Below are 13060 nucleotides of genomic sequence, written 5' to 3'. Positions count from 1 at the left end.
AGGAGACATATACACAGGCTCTTCAAGGGCTAGAATTTGAATGTAAATCCCCAAGTTTGTGCCTAGTTATATTTCCTCTAATATAAAAATTTGTAAAAGAACATATTTTCATGAAACATTGGATGCTTGTTTCTTTCCTAGATCCATAAGATTAAGAAAAACTAAAGCGAATGGTACTATCCGACCAAATGTTTACAAATGTTTACAAAGTATAGTCTACATGCACTTGATCTGTGACGTCAGTCATTTAAGGTGGGTCTTTGGGGTCTGATCCTACTCTCTTCTAACCACATCACCTGTCAGTCACAGTGTTGGAACTTCATAGGTTCCTTTCATGCTGTTCCTTGTAGCCAGTTCATCCTCACTGCTGTCATCTCTGCACTTGCGGGTGCTCGACTAGGTAGACGCTTTCTGTATGCTCAAGGGTGGTTTCCAGGGCTTCTCCTTACCATCTAGGCTTCAAATAAATAATAACTTCAGAATGTCTGACCTCATCACCATGTTTATAGTAGCACCTCTAAGTGAATCTATATGTATTCACCTGAGATCCAGGACAATCTATTTTTATCTAACTCTCTGTTTATACAATTACCAACAGCTTAACATCATGACACAAAGAACTGGAGAGCCTTTACCCATGTATTTTCTGTATTACATAACACAAGGAGTTCTTTTCTTTAACTAAAACCTTAATTTATAGTCATTTTGCTACATCCACATACAAAGTTTCCATTCATCTCAAAACTTACTTCTAATTACCAAGTATCTCTCTTTTTATCCTGTTATCATGATGTGAGATCTAAAACAGTGTTGGGGTTGGAAAAATAATTTGGTAGTTAAGAGTGGCCAGGCAAGCATGAGGACCAGGGTTCAAGATACTAGAGTCAATGAAGATGCTGAGTGGATGTTGCATCTGCCTGTAATTAAAGCAGCAGTTCTCAACATGTGGATAGTGACCCTTTGGGCACATTGAAGGACTCTTTCATAGGGGTCACCCAAGACCATCAGAAAATACAGATATTTACATTAGGATTAATAACAGTAGCAAAATCACAGTTATGAAGTAGCAACGAAAATAATGTTATGGTTGGGCTTGGGGGTGGACCACAACATAAAGAACTGTATTAAAGAGTAGCAGCATTGGGAAGGTTGAGAAGCACTTCCCCAGAGCCATTGACTGCAGAGATGGAGGTACCTAGTGACAGCTGGCCAGTGAGACCAAATATGGGAACTCCAAATTTGATTGATGGATCCTATCTCATTGAATAAGGTGAGAGTGATTAACATGAGGATTCCCCATACCAACTGCAGGTCTCCACTTGTACCCCTCCCACACATACTTACACCATATACACACATGAAAGAGGGAAAATACCATTGTTATTTTTCATTAAATTACTGTGCATATTAAAAATAAGCTTTTGTGACTACTTTGACACCTGTGCTTAATTCCTCCAAATTGTTTAAAAGACTATCGAGTTTCAACCATGGTCAGAGTTAAGCTTTATCTCATGAATGAATTTTTAAAATTCTCAATATTTTCTTTTGTATTCACCAAAAAATTTGTAAGAGACTATCCAGTAATTCTATTTTTTAACACTTGATCTTCAAGGAACTGTGAATCAATCATCCCTAGATTTTCAGTTACCAGAATATCACTCTGTAATAACACAAGGAGAACTGCTGCCACAATCTCTTGGGGACTTGATGGTGTAGAAGTACATTTCCTAACTTAGTCAAGATTAAACAAAAATCTTCTAGATAAACAGAATACTAAAGGACATCTAGAAAAATCTTTTCTGTTTAGCTTTCTGTTAAATATCAGTTAAACTCTTGCCTTTAAAAACAGTTACAGAGCTTTTTTTTTAATATTATGGGCTTCATTCATTCAATCATACTCATTATTAAAAATCAATGCAATAAATAGTCACTCTGTATAGATGCCAGAAAATTCTCCAGTCACAAGTAAATGAGGAGAGCACATGATTGGCAACACACAATAGGTTACTTTCACATAGTTTAAGTAGATGAGACTTATACTTCCAGTTGAACATTAGAAATGGAATAACGACAGATCCATGAAGCTTGCTGTGAATTTTTACATAGAGTTCTTGATACTTAGTTGGTCTGATGCATGATAAACACTGCGAGTCACAGGCTGAACTTCCTCAGCTAGATAGTCAGAACTTGGTTAGAAATCACTCAAGAAGACTTGGCATCAGACACTGGACACAGCTTTTAAATGATGCATTGATCTACTATTTCCACACAGTTAGTTTTCATAAGATGGTATAATGGGAGGGCTTGGAGGGAGGAAAGGGAAGGGAGAAATTTTATAATTATATTATGATCTTAAAAAATTTCAAGTTCAAAACAAAACAAAATAAAATAAGAAAAAAAACGTTTTAAAACAGTTATTACAATGTATTTCTTTCTTAGTTATAATTTAAGTAGTACTAATTTTGCATGAATGCCAAAAGATTCTAATTTGAATTCCTGTAAATTGTATCCATTTTCCTTACTCTCATCTAACCCCCTTTACATTAACATGTACCTACAGAGAGTTACCAGGTACCAAAGATGTATATTTAATCTCTGATCTCAGCTACTCTTTGCTCAGTAATTTTCAAATTTTCTTGACACCTAAATGGTAATTCAAAAAAGTATGATCATGATAACATCTACTTGTACAGGAATTTTCCACTAATTAATTAGTTGTCTAATAAAGATGACAAGAAACCAATCGCTGGGTGAAAAGGGGAGGTGGGCCTGCTTGGTCAGAGAGTTAAGAGGGGACACGGGAGGAAGAAATGGCCATTTTTTACAGCGAGATAGGAGGTAAGATGTAGATCAGGAACTGTTTGACCCGGTGGCGACCTCCACCTCCGCCACTGCCACCGGAAGATTTCCAACATATAATAGTTGATGAATTTAGGATAATAGATTCTGTGCCCAGTGGTTGTGTCATCTGTTGATTTTAAATTAAGATTGTCTGGTGTTTTCCATTCACGGCGACTCGGTTGGGCCAGAGGGAAAGAACATAGCAGGGGCAGAATTTGGCCAGGCTTTGAAACAGGAATATTGGGCTAAGGACTGAAAACCAGCAGAGAGGTATCCAAAGCAGAGTGCAGCCTGGTGACACTGTGACCTCCTGGTGACACAGCCCGCAGCTGGCCACAGGGTTTTGGTCTAGCGAGAGATCGCTCTTGGAGCTCTGGAGTAGAGCCAGCATTTGTGGGAGAGGCATTGGCTAAGAGAAACGTGCAGTCTGGGTCTCAGGCTATGCCCTGGGTTAGGAACAGGCAGAGACCACCAATGTTGACAGAGAGCCAGATTTAGCATGGAACCATTTGTTAAAACTGCATCTAGCCTGGAACAGTTGCCATGGTGAATTCTATTATTTTATGAGACACTTAAATGTGAAGTGTCTCAGAATCCTTCTCCCTTTCAACACCTTAACTAGCTACCACCAGAGAATCCCATGTACACCACCAACAAACACTCCAAGATAAGCTCTGTTTTTGTTTAATCGTGTCATTATACCACATTTTGATAAGCAGACTCCCTTTTTCTCTCAGCCTTTTTCTAATCCTTCACCTGCAGGCTCTCTCCCTCTAAGTAGTAACTTCTTACTCTCTCTTCTCACTGTCAAGAACTCAAAATCCCAACTTCCCAAATCCCTTTCTTGCCCAAGTTATTCTACTAGTTACCATATTTGTTTGATTACAGCACCTTGGTACTGTGGGAACATGCATCCAACCCTTACCGTACTATTCTGCCTTAGTTTAATTTGAAGTTATTACTATGAGCACCTTACCTAGAATACCATCTCAAGTATCTCATTACCTTCAGGGCTGCTAAGGTGTCAGGGGCAAAACCATTTCAACAGAAATCACAACATGTCATTCGCCATATAGAAACCTGTCTTGTCTACAGAATGCTTAGGGTGTCATGGTCTACAAAATGTTTCCTAACCTAAATGCACTCTATGCCTCCAGTCTTCTTGACAGTGTGATTTGTTCCTTTCCTGAAACGTACACAGCCTTGCATCAAACTCATTCCAGTCTACTTGTCAAGTGGAGCAATTGTGATGTTGCCTCTTCATCCTCTAGCCTGACATAGTCATGTATGTGCTGATAAACTCCAACTCTTTTCTAAAACAAAGTGGAAACTCTTCCATGACACATCCCTTTCCTCTCCAGTGCCACAGCCTCCAATGTCCATATACAACGGCAGTAGAAAGATAATATTTAACAAACATAATATATAAGGGAAAAATAAACTTAATAGAATGGGCCAGAAAGGCAGGCACATGACAAATGGAAATTCTTTTTTTCTTTTTTGTTTTAGAATCACAGGGTTTTATGGCTGGAAGAGCTCTTACAGGCAATCCAGACCAAAGTTTTCTGTGGTTTCCATATAAAAAGTAAAAGGTCTTAAGATGAATTTTGGGAATGTGTATCTAGTTGTGTAATACTGACTATAATTTCAGTGATCCTTATACAGCATTCATGAAACCAATCACTACAGGATTCACCCTTAAAAACAGGATCCCAGAATTTGAACTTCAGAGTTGTCTGTCATTTCCCATAGCTACAGCTATTGAATCTTTCCCAAAGAAACATATTTATGCTCAAACATCGCTGCCCATATCATACATTCTCTGATTACCAACAAATAAATCTCCACCAAAAAGCTGGGACAGCTGAACCTTCCTTGCTCTTCTGAAAACACTGTGCATAATGAAAAAATGCAGAAAGACTTGTCTTACCACAAGGTTGACTTGCATCATTTCACTGGGAAAAGTCTTAGAGTCTCAGGGATGTGAGCAAGGTCTTAGCATATCTTACCATGTCACAGGAAGTGGTTGCCAATCATTAGACAAACTCAGACCTGACTCAGAAGTTTCTGAGCATCCAAATCCAATTCTTTAAATGAAACATCTTAAGGGATGTTAGGGGTTGAGACTCTAGACGTATAAAACACATTATATATTAATAACTGATCTATTTAAAGTAGTTTCATAATTCATAAAGGCTTGAGGTACATAAAATTTCAAAATCACATTTTCCTTAAAACACTTAAGTGGTAAGGACAGATTGATTTGGATCCTCTTCATTGAACCTGGAATCACTGCTTGACTGAACTGGAAGCAATTGGTTTTCCAAGTATGATCTACTTTTCCATAGATGGGTTTTGTGGCAATCTTTCACAGGTTTTACTTGGACTTCTAGCTTCTGACTTCAATTCTGATAGATTCTGAACACTTGGGGTTCTCCTATATCTTTACTTTTGAGGGTATATCCCTGCTTAAAATAGGTTCTCATTTTTCCCAAGCAGTTCCCCACCCCCAGTCCCCTGGCATAAAAAATGACCTTGCTTGGAAAGGAGTTTCTGGTATAAATCCCTCAGGTCCCATAATGGCAAACCCTCCTCATGCACTTTATAGGACTGCCCCGCCCCACAGAAGAGCATGTACAGGAAAAGCAGACCTCCCTGCCCCCAATCATTTCCTCAGTTTATTTATGAAACTTCTTGGAATGAGAGCGAGCTGCTTGTGGTTCCTGTGGCTTATTCGGGGATAGTTTCCTGCAGGCCAGGGAAGCGGGTCAACTGAATGACCTCTATGTAGCTAACCCATATACCCCAACAGGAAGGATCTTTGTTATGGGTATCATTTCTAACTGTGCCTGGAGGCGTTTGTTGTTCCAAGAAGAGCTTAATAACCAAATATCACTGTGAATACAGACTAATTATTATACTTGAAATATGAAATAGTTCTCACAGGCTCATGTTTTCAATACTTGATCCCTTAGCTAGTAGGTGATAATATCTGGGGTAGGGGTGGAACCCTTAGGTGGGACCTCGCTGGAGGAGAAACATTATTCATATTATTCATGCAGGATCTGTGAAGTTTATTGCCCGGACCTCAGTTCTCCTCCTGTCTTCTGCTTCTTGGTGTGGTACCATAAGACTGGAGGGCTTTGTTTCTGCACTAAAGAGCTTAATTATCAGATATCACTGCAAAGACAGATTAATAGTGTCCATGTATAATGATGCTTACACCTTCCTCTGTCAATAAAAGAAGTCAGAAATATGCCAAGATACCTTTAGATACCTGTGTCAACTTTTGCTTCTCAAAGGAAGATGGTTGACTATAAAGTCCTATCCAGGATTAGCATTGTATTTGGAATACAGAATCCATTTGGAGAGAAGATAACTTTAAACACAGGCTACATGAAACATGCTCAGTATTTGGTTGGGTCAGATAACACATAATCAATGTCCATAATCAAGTTAAATGAGAGGAGTTCAAGTAAATGATTACTCTAATATTTGTTTACACTTGTTCAGACTTGCCAAGGAGCATTCTTACTTCATGCATTTATTACTTAGAAACCCAGGGGAGTGTGATGACAGTGACTCTTCCCCTAGACTTGTTTGTTCCCCACTAATATGCCTTCTACTTGAATGAGTTCATTTAGTGGGGTTGGGGGCACAAAAACTCTAGGACTTCTCTCCCAAAAAAACAAAACAGTAAACACAAATTTATAAAGAATTACTGATAAGACTTAGATACAAAGTTTTTACACTATGTCAAATTTAATGTTAAGAGGAAATATTTCAGAAAAGCACTGGGCAGTGACAGTATGCTAATGTAGTTTCTGAATCAGTTTGAGTTGGATTAAAGAGTAAAGTATACTCTTAGGTCAAAGTTGAAATAGATGATCCAGACCCAAAGTCTTTGCTCAGCATCTTAACTCAAGTGCATGTGAAATCAAAGACATGCTTACCATCTGTGACACACACAAAATCAAGCCAATTTTACCAGTTTCATTGCAAAAACAAAAACAACAACAACAAAAAAAAACAAAACAAAACAACCAAAAACAAAAAACAAAAACCAACAGGAGCTGGAGAGATGACTCCCAGGTTAAGAGCACTGTCTGCTCAGCCATAGGGTCCTGCTTTCAATTCCCAGCAACTACGTTAGTGTGTCAGATCCATCTATACTGTGGTCTGATGCCCTCTCCTGGCTGCTAGAGCATTAATATACATAAAATCAGTAAATAAGCCTTAAAAATCCACAAAATTGTCAAACCCTATTTCCTGGCATGCTGATTCAGTAATTACATTTTACTGAGATTTTTAAATGAATCTTTTGAATCAAATATATTTTGAATGTTCAAATGCACAAAGGTATGAGATTTCAAATTAAAAATACTATATATGGTTAAGGAAAATTCTGGGCTTAAAAAGAGGTAGGAAAAATATCTTATCTCACTCACCCACTATGACCAAGTCAAAAGGTAACTAAAGTACGTGTACACAGCCGAAATGTCATTTAATCTTATATCCACAGTCTAACCTCTCTCTGTGTCTCTCTGCTTTGTCTCCCCAGTGCATCCTAACGTCAGCCAGGGCTGCCAAGGAGGCTGTGCAACATGTTCAGATTACAATGGCTGTTTATCATGTAAGCCCAGACTATTTTTTGTTCTGGAAAGAATTGGCATGAAGCAGATAGGAGTGTGTCTCTCTTCGTGTCCAAGTGGATATTATGGAACTCGATATCCAGATATAAATAAGTGTACAAGTAAGTGCCCACACGACTTTACGGTTTTCATTTTCACCTCACCCCAGGAGACTTCTCCTGATTAAATGAGCTCCTAATAAACCTAAAATACTAAACAATAAGTACTATTTGCATAATATTAGGAAAACACACACATAGACTTAGCCCTCAGGACAGGAAAGCTTTTACTACTAACTTACAAAAACATCACTTAAGTTTTGTTTTTGTTTGTTTGTTTGTTTGTTTGTGTTTGATTAAACAACCTAAAGCCAGGAACATGATTATTCCTAACTGGCCCTATAGAAAATGACTATAGGTGTCAGAACTAATAAAGTTCCCATTACCTCACAAATATCCAAATATTCATTAACTAGAATTATTTCATCTATTTTGGCTTCTATAAGTTTCCAGTATAAAAATGAAAATATTTGCAGGTTGAAAATCAAGTTTATGAGGACTGTCATCTTGGCCTCAAAATTCCAGCCTCAGCAGTGGAAACCAAGTGACATTTGAAAGGTCCAAATGAGGAAATATTCCCTCTCCCCAAATATCATGTGTCAGCATACCTGTCCTTCCAAGCCACCAGCTGTGTCTCCCTTCCCTGCTATACTGCTGACTAACTAAGAGTGTCCCAGGCCAGGATCTGTGGGGACAATTCTGTTCCTCACTGGCTCTTCTGGCACTTCAGAAGCTGCTCGCTCTCTCACTCAAGATTCTAAAGGCATTCCTTTTAAAGTGAAGTGCTCTAAGGTCCTCTCCTCCAAAAGAACTGGCCTCTTCCATTTATCAGTTATCTGTCTATTCAGTTTTTCCCCTACATTTATCTGTGCTATTGTGATTATTGTTTCCCGGAACACTTACAACTCTGGTTTCCTTTAGCTTTCCTGTGTGACTGATTCATTGCTAGATTTGAGCCTCAGTTATAGCAGTTGTGAATGAGTCATTATGATGACTACTGTATGGGTTTAAGCTATCATTTAGGTAACAATGTTGTAAAATACTCATAACAATCATGGTTCATGGTAATTATTACATAAGAGTGAATTGCTGATATTGTTTACTGTGTCTCCTACTAGAAGGTGAGCTTTGTGAACACTATGCATCAACCCCAGGAATGGGATCAACTAGTATCTACAGGTTTTGACATCTAGTAGGCAGTTAAATATTTGAATGGACAAATAATCCTTGAGAACAGTATACATGAATTACCTCAGTGTATGTTATTCAAATTCAATGGAAACATCACAACTATCACAGTGCAAACTGTTACTCGGACAAACGGATAGGTTGAGAACGTCTTCAATGAAACACTGGTAAACAGGGATGATTCAGAAGGGCTTTGGATTTGGAAATGGTTGTGTAGACTTTACTGGCAGAATATCCCTAATACGAACATCTAAAATCTATAACATTTCAGAACATAATGTCAGTCATCAAAGTGTCTCAGATTTTAGAGAACTCTGTATGTTAGCTGCTGGTAATCAGGGGCTCAGCATGTGTTTGTTACAAAGGTATTTGCATGCTACACGACTACAGTTTTTAAAGGAGCAACTGATGCATATCAACTAGATGACTTTGGGAGAGCCCTCAATTCAGTCTAGCAAAATAACATTGAACCCTGAAGTTGATGCCAAGCTTGCATGGACAGTGGGAAGATGACCCAGCAGTAGTTTGGAGAACATACCAGAGTCACAATTCTTTTTCTGTATTCTTTCCTTTCAGAATGCAAAGCTGACTGTGATACCTGTTTCAACAAAAATTTCTGCACAAAGTGTAAAAGCGGATTTTACTTACACCTTGGGAAGTGCCTTGACAGCTGCCCGGAAGGGTTAGAAGCCAACAACCATACTATGGAGTGTGTCAGTATTGGTAAGGAAGGACCCTAGGGGTTACAGTGGAGGAGAAGCAGATGACAATACTATGGAGTGTGTCAGTATTGGCACGGAAAGGCTCTAGAGGTTACAGTGGAGGAGAAGCTGATGACAATGGCAATCTTACACAAGACCCTGAGAGGCTATATCTAATAGCCCCTATCCATCTTTGTTTACAAGATACTATTTCAAATCTTCACATAGCCATATCCTACATGTATTATGGGTAACTTAAGAGTGTTCTGCTATTTGTTAAGACTGATCATAATTGTTTCAAACTACTCTGATCATCAAATATTTCTTACATTTTAGAGAAACAAAGGAAAAAAGGAGGGAGAGAAGGAAGGAAGTGTGTGAGTGGGACAAACTTAACTGATTTCCACTTTAAACCAAGACTTGAAAAAAAAATCCCTAAGTTTGATAACCCATAACCAAATTGATTACCATATAGTGGTATTTTTTTCTTGATATTCTCCACTAATGCTGCTGTGGCCTTCTTGTCTAAGTATTAAACACAAAAAAGAGAGAAAATTTTGGACTCCCTCAAACTGACAGAATAAGACAGCCCAAACTTTGCTTAATTATAGTCCTGGTTTTCTGGAGGGGCGGCCCCTCCGACAAGTTGTCTGTCTAAACAACAGATTCGGAGTCGGGCTATGGTTTTCTCTTAAGTGTTACACAGCTACTAGAGCTATGGGTTTGGTGCACTTGTGGAACAGATGCTAACCCAAATGGGAAAACAGAAAAGAGAACTCCAAGTCCCCTGGGCAGTGGCTGCAGGAACCTTTGATGCTGCGCTATGGTGGTATGTGTACAAGAGCCTCCTGATTCAATACAAGACAGTTTCCAGGAGTGCCCCAGGCTCCTACAGTGTGCTTCTGTTAGAATCTAAGGTGTTGGAGAAATAATTTTAAGTTGGTGGCTCATCCATTTCAGGATAAATGCGACTTTTATGTCTATACATTCTTTTTTAGCAGAAGGAAAACAATAGGTGATATTTAGAAGTTAACCCTGGAAATGCTGGGAAACAGCAATCTCAAATCAATCTGTGACTTCTTTGCTTAAATCTTCTCTGGTCATGACAAACACAGAAAAACAACTTAGGAAAGGGGTAAAGTTGTCCATGAAAGCTCTTCTGGCCTACTCATCCCAAGGGCTGATGATTAGAGATAATAAGTTCTAAGCAGTGGAAACATGGGAAACATTCCATTGAAATATTAAAGTGCAGATACCAGAAGCTTGTAGGATTTCTTTACTGAGGAATAAAACCAGATATTTAAGTTTTGTTAGTTGTTTAAGGTGTAACATTCAGTCTTTAAAAGCTGAATGCTCTGTAATAGTTTCTTATCACAGAGTGTGTTTAACATTTGGCACTGTGGGAACCTTCAAGGAAAATTGGTTTTTATATCCCCAAAGTTACCAAGTCTATTTCTTACCATAAATTTTAGAGGATGATTATGCATTTCAAATATCACTAGTTGCCAAATGGCCATTTATTGAACAAGTGACCTAGGACACAGTTATATTGCAGATGGGCAATTTCATCAGGACTGGCTCCTTTAGCCTGTTCTCTAAGGAAAGATGCCTATTCTGGCATTCTGTACTCAGGCACAGCATGTGCTGGCTTGCCCCAGATTATCAGGGAAAATAATGGCATTCTTCACTATACAAAGGATGATCAAAGTATGGAGGAGCAGGACCCAGAAAGCTGAGATGTGGAGTGCAAAACACACCATAAATTTCAATGCTTAGGTTAGTATCTTATTTAGGGCTCTTCACTGCTTAGTACTAGTAGTGTATCTTTCCTCTGCTGAGAGCTATCAATTTAGTTCTTGTTTTTACTTAGAAGGTAAACTGAGTGAATAGATTTCAAACAAGAAACTGTTGCCCACATATAGAGGTGGCATGAAAGATCATTGTAACAATATATCTAGTCCTAATGGTTTGCAAATCAATTTAGCCTACATTTCCACTTTATAAGAGGGCATAATTTTTCCACTTAGGACTTGAGATATTTGCTTCCCCTCTGCAATGGAGTTTGGTGTTCCTCATTGTTCCTCTTGGAAGTCACAGAGTTGGGCAGGGTATCACTGTAAACACAGAGACTCAGAGCTCATGCCCTAGCTATATCTCCTATTGGACATGCCCTCGTTGGCTGAACCCAAGCTCACCCAGTCCCACCTCCCCTGCCCCACACACTTTTACTGTCACTTTCACTACATCTCAGATGATAATGAATCACAGTATGACTCTTTCTAGGATCTAGGGCTCATGAATTTTTCTGAAATACTTAGTTCATTGGGCAGAAGGAAGGAAGGAAAGAAGGAAGGAAGGAAGGAAGGAAGGAAGGAAGGAAGGAAGGAAGGGAGGAAGGGAGCATCCAATGTTAAGATCCTTCTTAAACATCTTTTAATAAAGTTATATCTCAGTTTTACATTGTTCATGTAATCTAAATTGAACTTAAACCACTCTTTTAGCTATATCTATCATTTTTCTAACCTTTCTATTTTTATGAAAATATATTATTTGTTAAATTACCAGCCTTTTAGAGTATCTCTGAAGAAAAAAATCTTTTTTTTCATATGGGTTTTAACTAACTGAAGATATTTACTATCTAGTCTCTTTAGTTATATTTTCTCCTTCAATAGAAATATCTAAGATTAAATCAGAATTTCATCTTAATAACCAGTCATCTTCTGATTTTAGATAAGTAGTTACCTACATTTCAAGTTTTCAATTCTGGTTTCATAAAGTGAATGTATGTATTTGATTTTATGACCTTTGTTGTTGAAAGACCAACAATATTTTGGCTTCCAAATTAAATAATGCTTTTTTTCTAATTTGTCCCCTTAATTGTAGTGATAAATACAGACACAACGGTAATATACAGACTGATATTTCTCTTTCTATTTGCCTTCTTGGAGGCTTTTTAATCTGTATTACTATTTGATGATTAACTTAGAGAAAGGGTGCTAGGAGATAAGGTTCATAACTGGTAAAAGATTATACTACTAAATACTATAGCTGCTTTATTTGCTGACTAGAATCACAATGGTATAGTTAAATGTAAAGTTTATTTTGAAGATGATCAATAGAGCTCACTTAAGTTTACTGAAACAAATTCATTTTTATATGACTCTGTGCTGCACTTGGGTATCTGCAAGTGATGAAAATGCCTATAAAAATGAAGGGCATTTTAATTCTCTAGATTTAAAATAAAATTTTAATTAAAAATATTTTCTTATATCTAGAGATTTAAGTCCCTAGATCACTTAGGTTATTGTTCTTGAGGTTGTCATCAGAGATAGCCTTCTTGTATAATAACAACCCACTAAGTCAGAAGACAATGCAAGAGATTACACAAACCATGTTTCTGTGGAGACAAGTTTGTACTATCTGAAAGGTTTGCAATTGGAAGCCATTTCTGTTGTTGTAAGTTATGATGTTTCATGGTCATAAAAACAGGAACAGCATTTTAAAAACCAGCCAGGAGAGCACAGCCCTATACTACCAGAAATCAGGAGACACAGACATGAGGATTATAAGTTTGAGTCTAGACTGGACTGCATATAGAGACATTGTTGGAAGGAAGGGAGGGAGGAAGGGAGGGAGGGAG

At 38.0% G+C, this 13060-nt stretch overlaps 1 protein-coding gene across 1 annotated transcript in view; it reads left to right on the top strand.

Annotated features, from left to right (window-relative positions):
* Nucleotides 1-13060, top strand: part of Rspo3 (R-spondin 3) — a 35246-nt gene that overhangs the window by 20623 nt on the left and 1563 nt on the right. Inside the window, exons 2-3 of the mRNA XM_031380702.1 lie at nucleotides 7403-7594; nucleotides 9296-9442. Coding sequence (XP_031236562.1) covers nucleotides 7403-7594; nucleotides 9296-9442 — 339 coding nt within the window. The remainder of the gene's footprint in view (nucleotides 1-7402; nucleotides 7595-9295; nucleotides 9443-13060) is intronic.

This window comes from Mastomys coucha, unplaced genomic scaffold (genome assembly GCF_008632895.1).
Source record: "Mastomys coucha isolate ucsf_1 unplaced genomic scaffold, UCSF_Mcou_1 pScaffold2, whole genome shotgun sequence".
Classification (NCBI taxonomy): Eukaryota; Metazoa; Chordata; class Mammalia; order Rodentia; family Muridae; genus Mastomys; species Mastomys coucha.
Note: the sequence above shows the minus strand (reverse complement) of the source record. Positions and strands in the feature narration are given on the sequence as shown.